This window comes from Notolepis coatsorum, assembly GCF_963971535.1.
Source record: "Notolepis coatsorum genome assembly, chromosome: 4".
Lineage (NCBI taxonomy): Eukaryota > Metazoa > Chordata > Actinopteri > Aulopiformes > Paralepididae > Notolepis > Notolepis coatsorum.
The window spans coordinates 15,924,550-15,943,263 of NC_140168.1; the positions used below are offsets into that span (position 1 = coordinate 15,924,550).

At 43.9% G+C, this 18,714-nt stretch overlaps 1 protein-coding gene across 1 annotated transcript; it reads right to left on the minus strand.

The window, feature by feature from the left end:
• Positions 1-278: 278 nt before the first annotated feature.
• On the minus strand, positions 279-18,584 carry LOC311226425 (DNA replication licensing factor MCM6-like; the record flags this gene model as incomplete). The annotated part of the gene is made up of 8 exons (XM_084311851.1): positions 279-1,243; positions 2,886-3,025; positions 3,963-4,157; positions 4,851-4,971; positions 6,513-6,677; positions 7,076-7,204; positions 7,747-7,902; positions 18,522-18,584. 8 exons carry the CDS (start codon positions 18,582-18,584, stop codon positions 1,139-1,141), a joined length of 1,074 nt encoding a protein of 357 aa, XP_084167977.1. The 3' UTR covers positions 279-1,138.
• Between the last annotated feature and the right edge of the window lie 130 nt (positions 18,585-18,714).

Genomic DNA, 18,714 nt, shown 5'->3' on the forward strand with positions numbered 1-18,714 from the left:
CGGACTTTTGTCTACCCAAGGCTTTTGATTTGGGAAAAATCTAAATTGAGGTGGAGGGGACTACTATAGAACCATAATCAAAAATGCGAAGTATCAAAAACAGTGTTTAATCTCTAATGGTATCTCACTGTCACTGCACTGGTATATAAAAAGAAAAAAAAAGTGCTAAGCAGGATGAATGATGAATGATCTTTATTTCATTGCTTGAAGAAGACCGGAAGGGTCGGTCGAAACGTTGCATCTACTGCCTTTTTGTCAATTAAAACACCTTGGAACAACAAGTGAGTTGCGAGCCCCGCTTTGTCTTATGATCTTTATTTCAGAACAACATTGTAAACCAACAAAAGACGTCACGGTATAAATGCAATGATGCAAGGAAACCTATACAATAGGATAACTAAACACTAAATCGCCAGGACAGGGACATGTTTGGATGTTTGGACACTAACGCCTGGGGCATATGAACATTATAAAAAAGGCATTTCACAACATTTACATATTCTTAAAACTACACGTGTATACTTACAGTATACAGTTAAAGATACCACTCATGGCAGGAAAATAACTGTATTAGTGTACGTGACACATTTAATTAAATTGAAATTGGTTCCCATGACTGGGGCCAAAACATCTCAGACATAAAGCTAAACAGAACTTAAAAAAAAATAATAATAATAGAAATAAGAGCAGCATATTTACAAGAGTCAGTGTGACAAAATATATATTTATATTTCTTAAGGAGTCTGGACTCTAAATGCAAGAGTTGATCAACTTAAAAACAAGAGTCAGACATAATAAAAAAAAAAGGAGAATGTGACGTTGCACGCCGTCACTATGTATGTCGTACATATTGGCGTTCGGAATAAAAAAAAAAACGACCTCAAAAGTCTTTTGAATTCAACGTTAACCCTTTCACAACCACACTACCGAAGTTGAACCCTTTCACTACCACACTACAGACTGTGAAAGGGTTATAAGTTATAACCCTTTGCCGTGTGGCAGTGAAAGGGTTAACCTTCTGTATTGTCACAGTGAAAGGGTTAACGCGTTGGTAGTGAAAGGGTACCAAAAAAAAAGAAAATTAACAAGAGGTTATGGGGGAGGAGAGGGGGAGAAAAGGAGGGATGACGGGAGGAGTTTAATCCTCCAGGGTGTAGTTGGGGTTGACGACCAGGACCACCTCCTCCTCCGGGGTCCCCGAGCCCTTCAGCCCGGACTGAGACAGCTCGATCAGGATGTGGTCCTGGGCAGAGAGAGGGACAGAACACAGGGACGCCGACGTGTGAGATATCTGTAGTCAAGTCAAGTCTATTTGTATATAAGCACATTTACAAATGACTAAAAGCCAAACCAAAGTGCTTCAACATGATAAAAACACATACAGTACAATGCAGAAACAAGTAAAGAAATACACAAAAGTTACAGAAAAAGGTATTACACACAAGAACATTTGATAAAAAGTCCAGAGTAACAGCGGACGTCGTATATAAAAGTGGCAGGCTAACTCTGGTCAAAGGCCAGGGGGAAAGAGGTGCGTTTTGAGCAGTGATTTAAAAGCCTCTATACTAGGCTCTGGGCAGATCTTATGTGGGGGGGGGGGGTGTTCCAGAGGGGGGGGCAGCAGCAGCAAAGGCTCTATATCTCCCCTAGTTTTGAGCCTGGTCCTGGGCCCCACCAGCAGCAGCTGGTCAGCAGACCTTAGGGCTCTGGATGGGGCGTGGTGATGCAGGAGCTCGGCTAGATACAGTGGAGCCAGCCCAGCCCTTTGTACTTGGAAGCCAAGGCAGTAGAAGGCAGTATTGTAGTATCTTGATTTTGATATGGATTTATCTCGAACACAACAAACATGCGAATCACAAATGTAAACAAACAAGTCCGTCTTCATCCATAGAAAAGCAAACGAGGATGAGTTTGGATGAGGAGGGGCAGACGGAAGCGCAGCTTATCTAGTCCCGCCCCTTTCTCATAATATCTTTTTTTTATATCCACTTTTTCTCCTCCTTTTAATTTTTTTTCTCCCATCCCAATTTAGCCGTGCCAATTCTCCCCTCCCGTCTTGATCGTTGCTCGCATGTGCCCCCCACTGGCCAGTTGTAGGGAGGATAGAAGCCCATCACAGGAGGATAGAAGCCCACCCAACCGACCTGTAGGAGTCGCTGTTCACAACGACCAGACTACCACCCATCGACTTCCCTCCCGCTAACTCCGCCAATTGAGTCAGTATGACGGCCGGCGCAAGCCGGAGGCAACGCCGACAGCCGGATTCGATACCGGTGTCTCTTGCGTTGGTGACGAGCGCAATGTCCGCTGCGCCACCCAGCCGCCAAGCCTTTCTTATAATATCTTAACATTTAAAATTAAACTCTCTTACTACCTAAAAGAGAGAAATAATAATACAATTAAAATAAGGTAAAAACAGCATCTCTCTCTCTCTCTTTTGATTTTTGGCTGGTGAAAATGCTGAGTGGCTAGTGACTTTGTAAAACCACTAGCCACAGTGGCTGCTGAGCCAAAAAGTTAATGTCAAGCCCTGGATATAGTCCCTAGTGACTTAATCAGTCGTAGGATTTATATGCATATAATTCTGATTACTTAACCGAATGTATGCGACCCGTTATAGAAATGTGTGTGTGTGTGTAAATATCCTTCTGTGTATACATTCTCGTGTTAATATATTGTTTTATTCTGTTTAATTTCCCACAATTGCTTAATTCTAGTTGTGGAATGAACGTATACCCAAATCAACGGGGGGGGGGGGGGGGGAATCCCTGGTAGGCGTTAAATGTAGTTGGCGATTACAGTGATTCTGATGGAGGCGTGCTGGTTTCGCGTGTGCCAGTGTGTTGGAAATGGTGCCAGTGGCGCCCGGTGGAAGCTGTACTCACATAGTGCACCAGTCTGTGGACGACCTTCTCTATCAGGCCCTTCTTGTTGACAAGCTCCTCCTCCGAGTCGATCTCCGACTCCATCTCCTTCAGATACCAGTTCACCACCGCGCTCTTCTTCAGCTCCTCCTCTTCCTCAGCTACACACACACACACACACACACACACACACACAGATATAGGTTAACGAAACACAAAGAGAGATTCCCAATCCCCAGGACATTTAATAGAATTTATAGAATATAAATACTTTAATCATCCCGAGGGAAATTTGGCACTACAAATCACTCACAAGTAAACATTTAGGTAGACAAAACAAATCACGAATAAGAATAACAAAAAAGTGCCTAAGAATAAGCAATAAAATAAGCATAAGAATACATAATAATAAACTACGATCCGGGATCCACATTTCCTCTGTTATGTATGTACAATCTAATATACAATATACAGTAAAAGATAGAGATCTACATTAACTGTACAGTAAGTGTGATATTGACAATGTTGTTTTAAGATGGTACTGTCACTCTGTGCTCAGTGATGTAGTGAGGCACAGAGATGCATTGTAAAGTCTGATGGCTGTCGGAATGAAGGACTTCCTGTGCCGTTCAGTGCTACATTTTGGGAGTGTTAGTCTAGCACTGAACATGCTCCTCCTGTCAGCCAAGGCAGGCGTACACCAGGCGTCGCAGGGCCAAGGCTAAGAGAATAATCAAAGACTCTAGCCACCCAAACAACTGCCTCTTTGCACTGCTGCGGTCAGGCAAGCGCTACCGGAGTCTCATGGCCAGTACAGAGAGACTCAGAAGGAGCCTCTATCCCCAGGCCATCAGGATGTTGAATGTGGACTCAATGTAGCATTACATGGTAAATGGTGCATTTATATAGCGCTTTACAATTTGTTCCTCACATTTGACCCATTCACTCACCGACGGCGGAGGCAACCACGCAAGGTGCCAACCTGCTCATCGGGAGCAATTAGGGGTTAAGTGTCTTGCTCAAGGACTCAAGGACACACGCTGCCCGGGAATCGAACTGGGAACAGAACCAGAGAGCGAGGCGTGTGTGTCTCTTTACCTTCCTCTGCCCTGCGGAGGTGCAGCACCAGCAGGTTGGAGATGCGTCTGTACTCGGCGAAGGACAGGCGGAGCGAGGGCTTGGGCTGGCTCTCTGGCTCCGCGTGGCCGTTCACGTGACCGTTCACGTGACCGTTCACATGGCCGTTGATGCCGTTCACATGGCCGTTCACTCCGTTGGGGACGTCCTCCTGACCTGTGTGTGTGAGAGAGGCGGGAGGTTTCGTTAATACATACACAGTAGGGGTGTAACGGTACATGTATTCGCACAGAACCTTTTCGATACTGGACCTTCGGTTCAGTACGTGCCGTGTACCGAACGAATGCAACGTTACTTTAACCACTAAAGGAGCGCACGTGTGGCACTTTTTTGGCGGCACTTGTATTTCCCCTGATCTATATCCCATTCAACCTGTTTCTGTCGGTCATGCTTGACCAGAAAAAAGCGATAAACGCTAAAAAATGAAGTTTAAAAAAAAAAAAATTTATAAAAAAAACTCCAAGTCCCCCCCCCCCCCCCCCTTCCCAAAATATAACTTGTGCAAAGGGCCGGATGTTGTTCGTTGAGCCCACACACACCACTGAGAGATGACCTGTAATTTAGCATAGTCTCATAGTATGGCGAACACAAACGACAAGCCAGAGCTAGAAGACTAACCTAATGTGAATTTTACAAATCAAATGTATGTTTGTTTTCGATTATTAATTTGAATACCGAAAATTCGTTGACTTAACAGTAACTGCACACTACGTCCCCCCCGATGTGTGTGTGTGTGTGTGTGTGTGTGTGTGTGTGTGTGTGTGTGTGACGTGTGTATGTGTGTGTGTGTGTGTGTGTGTGTGTGTGTGTGTGTGTGTGTGTGTGTGTGACGTGTGTGTGTGTGTATACCGTTCTCCTCCTCCTCCTGCTCCATCTCCTCGTCCTGCTCCAGGTTGATGTCAGGCGTCTCCACTCTGATGATGGACTTGTTGAGCAGACGGAAGGCTTCCTTCACGTGTTTAGGTTGGACCTGGAAGCACAGAGTGAACCGGGTTGAGACGGAAGAACCACTGCACCACATCTGAGGCACCGTGACTCCCCAGGGTCTATACTAGGAACCAGGCGGGTCTTAGAACTCTCACGTGACTCCCCAGGGTCTATACTAGGAACCAGGCGGGTCTTAGAACTATCACGTGACTCCCCAGGGTCTATAATAGGAACCAGGCGGGTCTTAGAACTCTCACGTGACTCCCCAGGGTCTATACTAGGAACCAGGCGGGTCTTAGAACTATCACGTGACTCCCCAGGGTCTATAATAGGAACCAGGCGGGTCTTAGAACTATCACGTGACTCCCCAGGTCTATAATAGGAACCAGGCGGGTCTTAGAACTATCACGTGACTCCCCAGGTCTATAATAGGAACCAGGCGGGTCTTAAGTCCAACGCACACGGCGGGCGATTTTTTTGCCAGGCGACCGACAGAATTTGATCGCTTCCATTGTTATGAATGAGAGAACCCACACGGCAGGAGATTTTCGAGCGACGATTGCGCAACGACTTCTGTCGCCTGGTTAAATATCGCCTCAATCCAATTCTCTTTTAGGCGACGGCAGGCGACACAGCTCAGGACAATGAGGAAATAACGTGACTTCTGCTGGTGTATCATTTGTAATATAAATTAATTTATCAATACATTCATTGATCAATAACCTACGTATTATTACCATGCTACTTATGTTAATTATTAATTAACAGGAACGATTTAAATAAATAACATTAGTTGGAGAAGGGATGTCTCCCCCCCACCCCCCCTTGATGTCCCGGTAACATTACATCCTCGCCGGTTTGGCTTTAGTATTTTTCTGATTTACCAGAAATGCGGACTCCCAAGGTAGTCTGGTGAAAACGCACCTTCTGGATCAATATTGCCACCTCTCTCACAAACAGTTTGCACAAATATACTCGTTATTGGCAGTCAATGAGTTGTTAATGCTGCTGTCATAGCAGTGGTCATAGTAGGCTATCGTAGATCTCTGAGGACATCTTCAGGCCAATCGGTGGTAGTGAACGTATAGCTTGCAACACTACTATCACCGACATCTAAGAAGGGAGATCCCCCCCCTTGAACGGCCCTTCTAAGGTTTCTCTCCTCCACATTGCCTGTGGTGCATTTTTTCCTACTGCTAGGTCTTAGTGAGTTTGTCCTTACCTTCGCGTGGGGTACGTCTGGGAGTGTTGCATTTATTTTAAAATATTTGGACTTTATGGTGTTTTTGTTTTGTTCTCGATTTATTGTGATGTTTCTTCTTGACTTGTTTAAAGAAGACATGTCCGGCCCATGGAGACATTAACGTGTGTCGTCGGGCCTTACAAATAAATTAGATTTGATTCATGTGTGGTGTGGGGTGCTAAGAGATTGTCATTGTGAGCGACAGCTGAAACGCATCGCCAGGCGACGTCGCTCGCCCCGCCGTATGCTTTGGACTTGCTTAGAACCATCACGTGACTCCCCTGGTGGCCTATATAGGAACCATGCGGGACTCAGGTGACCCTCCTTCTCTCTGTACGCACCTCGTCACAGCAGTGCATGCGGGCCATGCCCTCCGAGAGACGGATCATGCTCTCGAGCTGCCGCACCGTGATTCGCCAGGCTGACTTGGACACGCCCCCGGAGCCGTCGCGCTGGCGGAGCCGCTTGTACTGCTCCACGATGAACTCCTTGGATTCGCTGGAGATCTATACGCGGGCGGGGGGATTTATTTTTAGATCACAGAGACAATTAGGAATTACGAGAGAATGAATGAATGAATGAACAAGTTAATTTTAAAAACATTAAAAAAATAAATATAAGGAATTATAAAGAAAAAGGTCAAGAGCAATGTGTTTGGTTAGCAGACATGTCCAAAAAAGGAGTAGAGGGAAGCTAAGCTTATTGATCCCTACCCCCTTACATTTATATTTGTTCTTCCAATAATCTTACTAGATATAACATAATTTAGTGTATTACAATATAGAATATACTTTTACTTATATTAAAAAATTACAAGAAAAAAAAACTTGAGAGTCCACCCAAATTAACTTTCGGGAGTTGTATAGTTCTGCACAGGTAGGGAAAGGGACTTCGTGATTCACACCTTGGGTTTGAATTGCCTGGCGAAGAGCAGATATCTGCGGATCTCATCCAGAGTATACAGTCTGTCCACCGACTCCTCCAAGCGAGAGTGCAGGTCCACGATGCGCCTGGCGATGGCGTAGTCTGTCACCTAACACACACACACACAGTCATTTAACTTTAGAAGCCACAAAATGGGGGCGCTGTACTATGGTATAATTAACCCTTTCACTACCACACTACAGAAGGTTGACCGTTCCCTACCACACTACCTGAGACGGTTAACCGAAAGGGTTAACCTTCTGTAGTAGTGTGGTTGTGAAAGGGTTAACCCTTTGTCGTGTGGCAGTGAAAGGGTTCAACTTCTGTAGTGTCACAGTGAAAGGGTTAACCTTCTGTATTGTCAGTGAAAGGATTAACCCTTTGGTAGTGTGGTAGTGAAAGGGTTAACCACACATTATTTGCATTTATTTTAAATTTGTTGGACCTTGTGGTGTTCTTGTTCTGTTCTTGACTTATTGTTATGTTTCTTCTTGACTTGTTTAAAGAAGACTTGTACGGCCCATGGGGACATTAACGTGTGTTGTCAGGCCTTACAAATAAATGTGATTTGATTTGATTTAACTTTAGAAGCCACAAAATGGGGTGCTCTATTAACAACCACACACAGTTGTCGAACGGAGACATGTTCACCTCATTGCAGTCGTCCACCAGGATGAAGAAGAGGTCGAAGCGGCTCATGATGGGCGCGCTCAGGTTGACGTTCTGCTTCAGACTCTTGCTGCGGTCGTAGCGGCCGCCCACCGGGTTGGCCGCTGCCAGTATGGAGGTGCGGGCGTTCAGGGTGGCCTGAGAGAGGCGGGGGGGCGGAGAGGAGAGCAGAGTGGATGTCAAAGTTTGATCCTACTGAAATGTGGGAAAACGTTTTTTCCTGTGTATTTGATGCTTTGTTTTCGAGAAAATGCATGAGAATATTATTTTTCTTCCTATTCCTAGAGTGTTAGAGGCAGGGGTGTAAACCCAGAAGGTGTAAAAAGTACCCAGAAATTATACTTACCGGTAAGTTAAAGTATGGGTACAGTCTCAAAATCGTACTCAAGTAAAAGTCAGAGTATCTGGCTAAAAACACACTTGAGTGAAAGTCAAAACGTTTCTACTTTTAAATGTACTTAAGTACTAAAAAGTGAAAGTAAAAACTTTCAGGCTTTCTAGGCTTGCACAAGGACCAATCAGCATGGGGATGGGCGGGTTAATTTTCCATTGATAGGGATTTGATTGGCTGTTTTTAAATAAAGTGCGGCCGCAGGATTAATAACGTTAATGTTAGTTCGGCCAGAGAAACAAATACTAATTCAAATTGTTGGACCTGCGAGATTTGTACGTTGTAGGTCTGCATTTTAATGTAAGGAGTAAAAAGTATGTTTTTTTTCTCTTAAATGTAATTGAGTAAAAGTACAAGTATACAAACCTAATAATACTCGCGTAAAGTACAAATCCCCCAAAACAGTACTTAAGTATTGTAACAAAGTAGGCAGGGGTGTAAAAAGTACCCAGAAATTATACTTAAGTGAAAGTATGGGTACCGTCTCAAAATCTTACTCAAGTAAAAGTCAGAGTATCTGGCTAAAAACAACACTTGAGTGAAAGTCAAAACGTTTCTACTTTTAAATGTACTTAAGTACTAAAAAGTTAAAGTAAAAACTTTACTAACAAATATACACTGCATCACAGAGTGACAGTACCATATTCCTGGACTTTTACATTTAAAACAACATTGTCAATATTACACTTACTGTACACTTAATGTAGATCTCTGTATTTTTTACTGTATATTTTATATCAGATTGTACACACATAACAGAGGAAATGTGAATGTGAAATGTGGATCACGGACCGTAGTTTATTATTATTATGTTATTCTTAGGCTTATTTTATTCCTTATTCTTAGGCAATCTTTTGTTATTCGTATTCGTGATTTGTTTTGTCTAACTAAATGTTTACTGTGAGCGATTTGTAGTGCCAAATTTCCCTGGGGATGATTAAAGTATTTCTATTCTATTCTATTCTATTCTATTCTATTCTATTCTATTCTATACTATTATTACTATTATTAATAGATTTGTACTTTGTAGGTCTGCATTTTAAATGTAAGGAGTAAAAAGTATGTTTTTTTTTCTCTGAAATGTAATTGAGTAAAAATATACAAACCTAATAATACTCGCGTAAAGTACAAATCCCCCAAAACAGTACTTAAGTATTGTAACAAAGTACAATTACTCAAGTACTTTACACCCCTGGTTAGAGGTGAATGAGAGGAGGAGAGGACGTGTGTTTTACCTTGACGCCAGCGTTTAGAGGTGAATGAGAAGAGGAGAGGACGTGTGTTTTACCTTGACGCCAGCGTTAAGAGGTGAATGAGAGGAGGAGAGGATGTGTGTTTTACCTTGACGCCAGCGTTAAAGGTCAACCTCCACGTTGTATTTTTGTTCAATAAACAATGTGGACTAGGCCAACAGTGGCTTTCATGAAGAAGGGAAAAAAAAGTATTGAAATTGACCCAGTTTTAGCGTTTTTAACAAACATTTTGTCTGCCCAACACAATCACCACGCACATGCATATTTTAATCAATGGTTCATAACGTGCGTGTGTAATCGAAATGATCGTCACAACAGGTGCAGGACAACAGGGGGCTCACCAGGGGGCGCTGAGAGTCACACAGCTAGTGGCAGGCAGAGAGCCTTGCTACCATAGATATATGCTTGTTACTACTAGCCGAATGAAAATGTATCTGTTTCACCTCACTATTGCTCCGTGATTATAGCCATCCATCCATCTCTAAAGCTAACCACTATTTGTAAAAGCCACAACCACGTTACCATATTTGTAATAATGTAAATCATTGTGTCGTTGTACACATATTGTGTTTATAACGTTAGTAAATAACATAGCTTAGCTTGGTAGCTATTAAGAGTGAGAGATTAAGAGTGAGAGATTAAGAGTGAGTGAGACAGTAAGAGTGAGACATTAAGAGTGAGACAGTAAGAGTGAGAGATTAAGAGTGAGAGATTAAGAGTGAGTGAGACAGTAAGAGTGAGACATTAAGAGTGAGACAGTAAGAGTGAGACATTAAGAGTGAGAGATTAAGAGTGAGTGAGACAGTAAGAGTGAGACATTGAGAGTGAGACATTAAGAGTGAGACAGTAAGAGTGAGATATTAAGAGTGAGACATTAAGAGTGATAGATTAAGAGTGAGTGAGACATTAAGAGTGAGACAGTAAGAGTGAGACATTAAGAGTGAGACAGTAAGAGTGAGACATTAAGAGTGAGAGATTAAGAGTGAGTGAGACATTAAGAGTGAGACAGTAAGAGTGAGACATTAAGAGTGAGAGATTAAGAGTGAGACATTAAGAGTGAGACAGTAAGAGTGAGACATTAAGAGTGAGAGATTAAGAGTGAGTGAGACAGTAAGAGTGAGACAGTAAGAGTGAGAGATTAAGAGTGAGAGATTAAGAGTGAGTGAGACAGCAAGAGTGAGACATTAAGAGCGAGACAGCAAGAGTGAGACATTAAGAGTGAGACAGTAAGAGTGAGACATTAAGAGTGAGAGATTAAGAGTGAGTGAGACAGTAAGAGTGAGACAGTAAGAGTGAGACATTAAGAGTGAGACAGTAAGAGTGAGAGATTAAGAGTGAGTGAGACAGTAAGAGTGAGACATTAAGAGTGAGACAGTAAGAGTGAGATATTAAGAGTGAGACATTAAGAGTGAGAGATTAAGAGTGAGTGAGACATTAAGAGTGAGACAGTAAGAGTGAGACATTAAGAGTGAGACAGTAAGAGTGAGACATTAAGAGTGAGAGATTAAGAGTGAGTGAGACATTAAGAGTGAGACAGTAAGAGTGAGACATTAAGAGTGAGACAGTAAGAGTGAGACATTAAGAGTGAGTGAGACAGTAAGAGTGAGACATTAAGAGTGAGACAGTAAGAGTGAGATATTAAGAGTGAGACATTAAGAGTGAGAGATTAAGAGTGAGTGAGACATTAAGAGTGAGACAGTAAGAGTGAGACATTAAGAGTGAGACAGTAAGAGTGAGACAGTAAGAGTGAGACATTAAGAGTGAGACAGTAAGAGTGAGACATTAAGAGTGAGAGATTAAGAGTGAGTGAGACAGTAAGAGTGAGACAGTAAGAGTGAGAGATTAAGAGTGAGAGATTAAGAGTGAGTGAGACAGCAAGAGTGAGACATTAAGAGCGAGACAGCAAGAGTGAGACATTAAGAGTGAGACAGTAAGAGTGAGACATTAAGAGTGAGAGATTAAGAGTGAGTGAGACAGTAAGAGTGAGACATTAAGAGTGAGAGATTAAGAGTGAGTGAGACATTAAGAGTGAGACAGTAAGAGTGAGACATTAAGAGTGAGAGATTAAGAGTGAGAGATTAAGAGTGAGTGAGACAGCAAGAGTGAGACATTAAGAGTGAGACAGTAAGAGTGAGAGATTAAGAGTGAGTGAGACAGTAAGAGTGAGACATTAAGAGTGAGAGATTAAGAGTGAGTGAGACAGTAAGAGTGAGACAGTAAGAGTGAGAGATTAAGAGTGAGAGATTAAGAGTGAGTGAGACAGCAAGAGTGAGACATTAAGAGCGAGACAGCAAGAGTGAGACATTAAGAGTGAGACAGTAAGAGTGAGACATTAAGAGTGAGAGATTAAGAGTGAGTGAGACAGTAAGAGTGAGACATTAAGAGTGAGAGATTAAGAGTGAGTGAGACATTAAGAGTGAGACAGTAAGAGTGAGACATTAAGAGTGAGAGATTAAGAGTGAGAGATTAAGAGTGAGTGAGACAGCAAGAGTGAGACATTAAGAGTGAGACAGTAAGAGTGAGAGATTAAGAGTGAGTGAGACAGTAAGAGTGAGACATTAAGAGTGAGAGATTAAGAGTGAGTGAGACAGTAAGAGTGAGACAGTAAGAGTGAGAGATTAAGAGTGAGAGATTAAGAGTGAGTGAGACAGCAAGAGTGAGACATTAAGAGCGAGACAGCAAGAGTGAGACATTAAGAGTGAGACAGTAAGAGTGAGACATTAAGAGTGAGAGATTAAGAGTGAGTGAGACATTAAGAGTGAGACAGTAAGAGTGAGACATTAAGAGTGAGAGATTAAGAGTGAGAGATTAAGAGTGAGAGAGAGACAGTAAGAGTGAGACATTAAGAGTGAGACAGTAAGAGTGAGACATTAAGAGTGAGAGATTAAGAGTTAGTGAGACAGTAAGAGTGAGACATTAAGAGTGAGACATTAAGAGTGAGACAGTAAGAGTGAGATATTAAGAGTGATACATTAAGAGTGAGAGATTAAGAGTGAGTGAGACATTAAGAGTGAGACAGTAAGAGTGAGACATTAAGAGTGAGAGATTAAGAGTGAGTGAGACAGTAAGAGTGAGACATTACGAGTGAGACATTAAGAGTGAGACAGTAAGAGTGAGATATTAAGAGTGAGACATTAAGAGTGAGAGATTAAGAGTGAGTGAGACATTAAGAGTGAGACAGTAAGAGTGAGACATTAAGAGTGAGACAGTAAGAGTGAGACATTAAGAGTGAGAGATTAAGAGTGAGTGAGACATTAAGAGTGAGACAGTAAGAGTGAGACATTAAGAGTGAGAGATTAAGAGTGAGAGATTAAGAGTGAGAGAGACAGTAAGAGTGAGACATTAAGAGTGAGACAGTAAGAGTGAGACATTAAGAGTGAGAGATTAAGAGTTAGTGAGACAGTAAGAGTGAGACATTAAGAGTGAGACATTAAGAGTGAGACAGTAAGAGTGAGATATTAAGAGTGAGACATTAAGAGTGAGAGATTAAGAGTGAGTGAGACATTAAGAGTGAGACAGTAAGAGTGAGCCATTAAGAGTGAGAGATTAAGAGTGAGTGAGACAGTAAGAGTGAGACATTAAGAGTGAGACAGTAAGAGTGAGATATTAAGAGTGAGACATTAAGAGTGAGAGATTAAGAGTGAGTGAGACATTAAGAGTGAGACAGTAAGAGTGAGACATTAAGAGTGAGACAGTAAGAGTGAGACATTAAGAGTGAGAGATTAAGAGTGAGTGAGACAGTAAGAGTGAGACAGTAAGAGTGAGAGATTAAGAGTGAGAGATTAAGAGTGAGTGAGACAGCAAGAGTGAGACATTAAGAGCGAGACAGCAAGAGTGAGACATTAAGAGTGAGACAGTAAGAGTGAGACATTAAGAGTGAGAGATTAAGAGTGAGTGAGACAGTAAGAGTGAGACATTAAGAGTGAGAGATTAAGAGTGAGTGAGACATTAAGAGTGAGACAGTAAGAGTGAGACATTAAGAGTGAGAGATTAAGAGTGAGAGATTAAGAGTGAGTGAGACAGCAAGAGTGAGACATTAAGAGTGAGACAGTAAGAGTGAGAGATTAAGAGTGAGTGAGACAGTAAGAGTGAGACATTAAGAGTGAGACATTAAGAGTGAGTGAGACATTAAGAGTGAGACAGTAAGAGTGAGACATTAAGAGTGCGAGATTAAGAGTGAGAGATTAAGAGTGAGTGAGACAGCAAGAGTGAGACATTAAGAGTGAGACAGTAAGAGTGAGAGATTAAGAGTGAGTGAGACAGTAAGAGTGAGACATTAAGAGTGAGACAGTAAGAGTGAGACATTAAGAGTGAGAGATTAAGAGTGAGTGAGACAGTAAGAGTGAGACATTAAGAGTGAGACAGTAAGAGTGAGAGATTAAGAGTGAGAGATTAAGAGTTAGTGAGACAGCAAGAGTGAGACATTAAGAGCGAGACAGCAAGAGTGAGACATTAAGAGTGAGACAGTAAGAGTGAGACATTAAGAGTGAGAGATTAAGAGTGAGTGAGACAGTAAGAGTGAGACATTAAGAGTGAGACATTAAGAGTGAGTGAGACATTAAGAGTGAGACAGTAAGAGTGAGACATTAAGAGTGAGAGATTAAGAGTGAGAGATTAAGAGTGAGTGAGACAGCAAGAGTGAGACATTAAGAGTGAGACAGTAAGAGTGAGACATTAAGAGTGAGAGATTAAGAGTGAGTGAGACAGTAAGAGTGAGACATTAAGAGTGAGACAGTAAGAGTGAGAGATTAAGAGTGAGACAGTAAGAGTGAGACATTAAGAGTGAGAGATTAAGATTGAGTGAGACAGTAAGAGTGAGACATTAAGAGTGAGATATTAAGAGTGAGACAGTAAGAGTGAGACATTAAGAGTGAGACAGGCGAGCAGTGAGACAGGCGAGCAGTGAGACAGGCGAGCAGTGAGACAGGGAGCAGTGAGACAGGCGAGCAGTGAGACAGGCGAGCAGTGAGACAGGCGAGCAGTGAGACAGGGAGCAGTGAGACAGGCGAGCAGTGAGACAGGCGAGCAGTGAGACAGGGAGCAGTGAGACAGGCGAGCAGTGAGACAGGCGAGCAGTGAGACAGGGAGCAGTGAGACAGGCGAGCAGTGAGACAGGTGTGCAGTGAGACAGGCGAGCAGTGAGACAGGTGTGCAGTGAGACAGACGAGCAGTGAGACAGGCGAGCAGTGAGACAGGGAGCAGTGAGACAGGCGAGCAGTGAGACAGGTGTGCAGTGAGACAGGCGAGCAGTGAGACAGGGAGCAGTGAGACAGGCGAGCAGTGAGACAGGCGAGCAGTGAGACAGGCGAGCAGTGAGACAGGGAGCAGTGAGACAGGGAGCAGTGAGACAGGCGAGCAGTGAGACAGCCAAGCAGTGAGACAGGTGTGCAGTGAGACAGGCGAGCAGTGAGACAGGGAGCAGTGAGACAGGCGAGCAGTGAGACAGGTGTGCAGTGAGACAGGGAGCAGTGAGACAGGCGAGCAGTGAGACAGGCGAGCAGTGAGAGGTGTGCAGTGAGACATGTGTGCAGTGAGACAGGCGAGCAGTGAGACAGGCGAGCAGTGAGACAGGAGAGCAGTGAGACAGGGAGCAGTGAGACAGGCGAGCAGTGAGACAGGCGAGCAGTGAGACAGGTGTGCAGTGAGACAGGGAGCAGTGAGACTGGCGAGCAGTGAGACAGGGTGCAGTGAGATAGGCGAGCAGTGAGACAGGCGAGCAGTGAGACAGGTGAGCAGTGAGACAGGTGAGCAGTGAGACAGGCGAGCAGTGAGACAGGCGAGCAGTGAGACAGGCGAGCAGTGAGACAGGTGAGCAGTGAGACAGGCGAGCAGTGAGACAGGCGAGCAGTGAGACAGGGAGCAGTGAGACAGGCGAGCAGTGAGACAGGCGAGCAGTGAGACAGGCGAGCAGTGAGACAGGGAGCAGTGAGACAGGCGAGCAGTGAGACAGGCGAGCAGTGAGACATGCGAGCAGTGAGACAGGTGTGCAGTGAAAGGGTTAACCCGCTGTCACGTGGCACTGAAAGGGTTAACCGTCTGTAATGTGGTAGTGAAAGGGTTAACCTTCTGTAGTGTGGTAGTGAAAGGGTTAACCCGCTGTCGTGTGGTAGTGAAAGGGTTAACAGGCTGTCACATGGCAGTGAAAGGGTTAACCTTCTGTAGTGTGGTAGTGAAAGGGTTAACCTGCTGTCGTGTGGTAGTGAAAGGGTTAACCTGCTGTCGTGTGGTAGTGAAAGGGTTAACCCGCTGTCACGTGGCAGTGAAAGGGTTAACCTGCTGTCGTGTGGTAGTGAAAGGGTTAACCCGCTGTTGCGTGACAGTGAAAGGGTTAACAGGCTGTCAGGTGGCAGTGAAAGGGTTAACCCGCTGTCACGTGGCAGTGAAAGGGTTAACCCGCTGTCACGTGGCAGTGAAAGGGTTAACCTGCTGTCGTGTGGTAGTGAAAGGGTTAACCTGCTGTCGTGTGGTAGTGAAAGGGTTAACCGTCTGTAATGTGGTAGTGAAAGGGTTAACCTTCTGTAGTGTGGTAGTGAAAGTGTTAACACGCTGTCATGTGGTAGTGAAAGGGTTAACCTTCTGTAGTGTGGTAGTGAAAGGGTTAACCCGCTGTCACGTGGCAGTGAAAGGGTTAACCTGCTGTCGTGTGGTAGTGAAAGGGTTAACATGCTGTCGCGTGGCAGTGAAAGTGTTAACCCGCTGTCACGTGGCAGTGAAAGGGTTAACATGCTGTCGTGTGGTAGTGAAAGGGTTAACCTTCTGTAGTGTGGTAGTGAAAGGGTTAACATGCTGTCGTGTGGTAGTGAAAGGGTTAACCCGCTGTCACGTGGCAGTGAAAGGGTTAACCCGCTGTCACGTGGCAGTGAAAGGGTTAACCCGCTGTCACGAGGCAGTGAAAGGGTTAACCCGCTGTAGTGTGGCAGTGAAAGGGTTAACCTGTTGTCACGTGGCAGTGAAAGGGTTAACCCGCTGTAGTGTGGCAGTGAAAGGGTTAACATGCTGTGGCAGTGAAAGTGTTAACCCGCTGTCACGTGGCAGTGAAAGGGTTAACATGCTGTCGTGTGGTAGTGAAAGGGTTAACCTTCTGTAGTGTGGTAGTGAAAGGGTTAACATGCTGTCGTGTGGTAGTGAAAGGGTTAACCTTCTGTAGTGTGGTAGTGAAAGGGTTAACATGCTGTCGTGTGGTAGTGAAAGGGTTAACCTTCTGTAGTGTGGCAGTGAAAGGGTTAACATGCTGTCGTGTGGTAGTGAAAGGGTTAACCTGCTGTCGTGTGGTAGTGAAAGGTTACCGGTTCGATTGCCGCTCCTCCCGGGCAGCGTGTGTCCAAGTGTCCTTGAGCAAGACACTTAACCCCTAATTGCTCCTGATGAGCAGGTTGGCACCTTGCATGGTCGCCTCCGCCGTCGGTGTGTGAACGTCTGAGGGAATGGGTCAAATGTGAGGAACAAATTGTAAAGCGCTTTATAAATGCAGCCATTTACACACACACACACACACACACACACACACACACACACACACACACACACACACACACACACACACACACACACACACACACACACACACACACACACACACACACACACACATTTCTGTGTGGAGTCTGCATGTTCTCCCCGTGCTCGCAAGGGTTTCCCCCCCGATAAGATAAACCCAATGGAAAAACATGCACAACAACAAGATCGTGGCGTCCTTGACGAAGACGGACAGGAGCACATGGATTGGTCCCCTGGCGCGGCTCACGTTGTGCCTGTCTGCTCCCGGCTGCCCTTGGGGGGGAAGGACGACGGGATGGGTTAATCGCAGATACGAATTGCATGCATGCATCGCATGTGTGCCAATTGATGACCTCGGAGCAGGTCCTAAATTATTATTATTATTACACACGCACGCACATATGTTTTTTCTTATTGTAAAGCGCTATATAAATGCAGCCATTTACACACACACAGACACACGCACGCACACACACACAGGATGTAAACAAGACGAAAGACTTTCTCTGGTCTGCATCCCCTTAACAATGTTATGTATTGAGCTGTACCTTACTGTACCCATCCTGCAATCTGTTCACTCAATTAACCAATTTAAAAAAAAAAAAAAAAAAAAAAAAAAAAGAGTAAAAGGGCGGGAAAATATAACGCAGCTTAACCACGCTTAACGCAGATTTTTTTTTTTTTTTTCGCTCGTTGCCCCTTTAACCCATGACCAATGTACCAAAACAGACTTCCTTCCACCTTCTCAATTGCATATCCAGAGCAACAGCATTTATATATATATATATATTGTGTTTAGCCAAAGTTAAATTCCACAATCAAGCTTACCGGCTCTCCACCATATGACTGTTAATCTCCTTTCTCCCTTTAACTCTAATAGATCTAAATCAACAACAAGGGTACTCATCATATATTGTTCAACTGGCTAGTGGCTAGCTAGAACGAAGGCTATATGATGACATTTAGCTTTTAATGTGATTTGATTGGTCTGAACTTCTGAAGCCACACCTCACCTGGAATCCCCCTGGTGGGCGTTTTGATGTGCAAAGACCAACCACATTTGAATTAAGCTAGAATCTTATTGGCTAATAATATAAAAAAAAAAAAAAAAAAAAAAAAAAAATGTAAATGGATGCCAAGGTAGAGTTGATTCAATCAATCAAAAATAATGCTACCAGAGAGGCGTGTGTACCTGCCTGCAGTGTAAGATATAGAGAGGGGGCAGTTTCGCATTTCCCCAGGAGGGGAGATAGATTCTGCCAGCGACGCACTCTTATTGGAAAATTATTATAACACAGAGATGAAAAATAACGATTTTCTAGTATTGTAAACTATGGATGAGTCAACAGGTAAAAACAAAAAATATATATATTAACATTTTTTAACTGGTCACATTTTTGGAGAAGCTTGGCTCCCATGAATAATCGCCACTGTGTTGGCTCTACTTTCTGTTGTAGTGGCCTGCTGTAGTGCATAGAAAGTATTGAGCTTATTTTCCAAGGAGACATCAGTGTTCATCAGTGTGCCTTTGTAGTCTGTCATCGTTCTGAGGCCCTGCCACATACCCATGGAATCAGCCTGTTCAAACTAATGTAAGTTCTACTTTATCCCTGTACCGCCCCCTTTGCCTCCATCACTGTTCTCCGTAGGTTGTCGTGTGCCGCCTTGTGCCCGTCCATGGTGCCCGTCACGAGCCTGACGTTGTCGGCTGAGCGAGCGCATTCAGAGCTTGGCGGACTTTTGTCTACCCAAGGCTTTTGATTTGGGAAAAATCTAAATTGAGGTGGAGGGGACTACTATAGAACCATA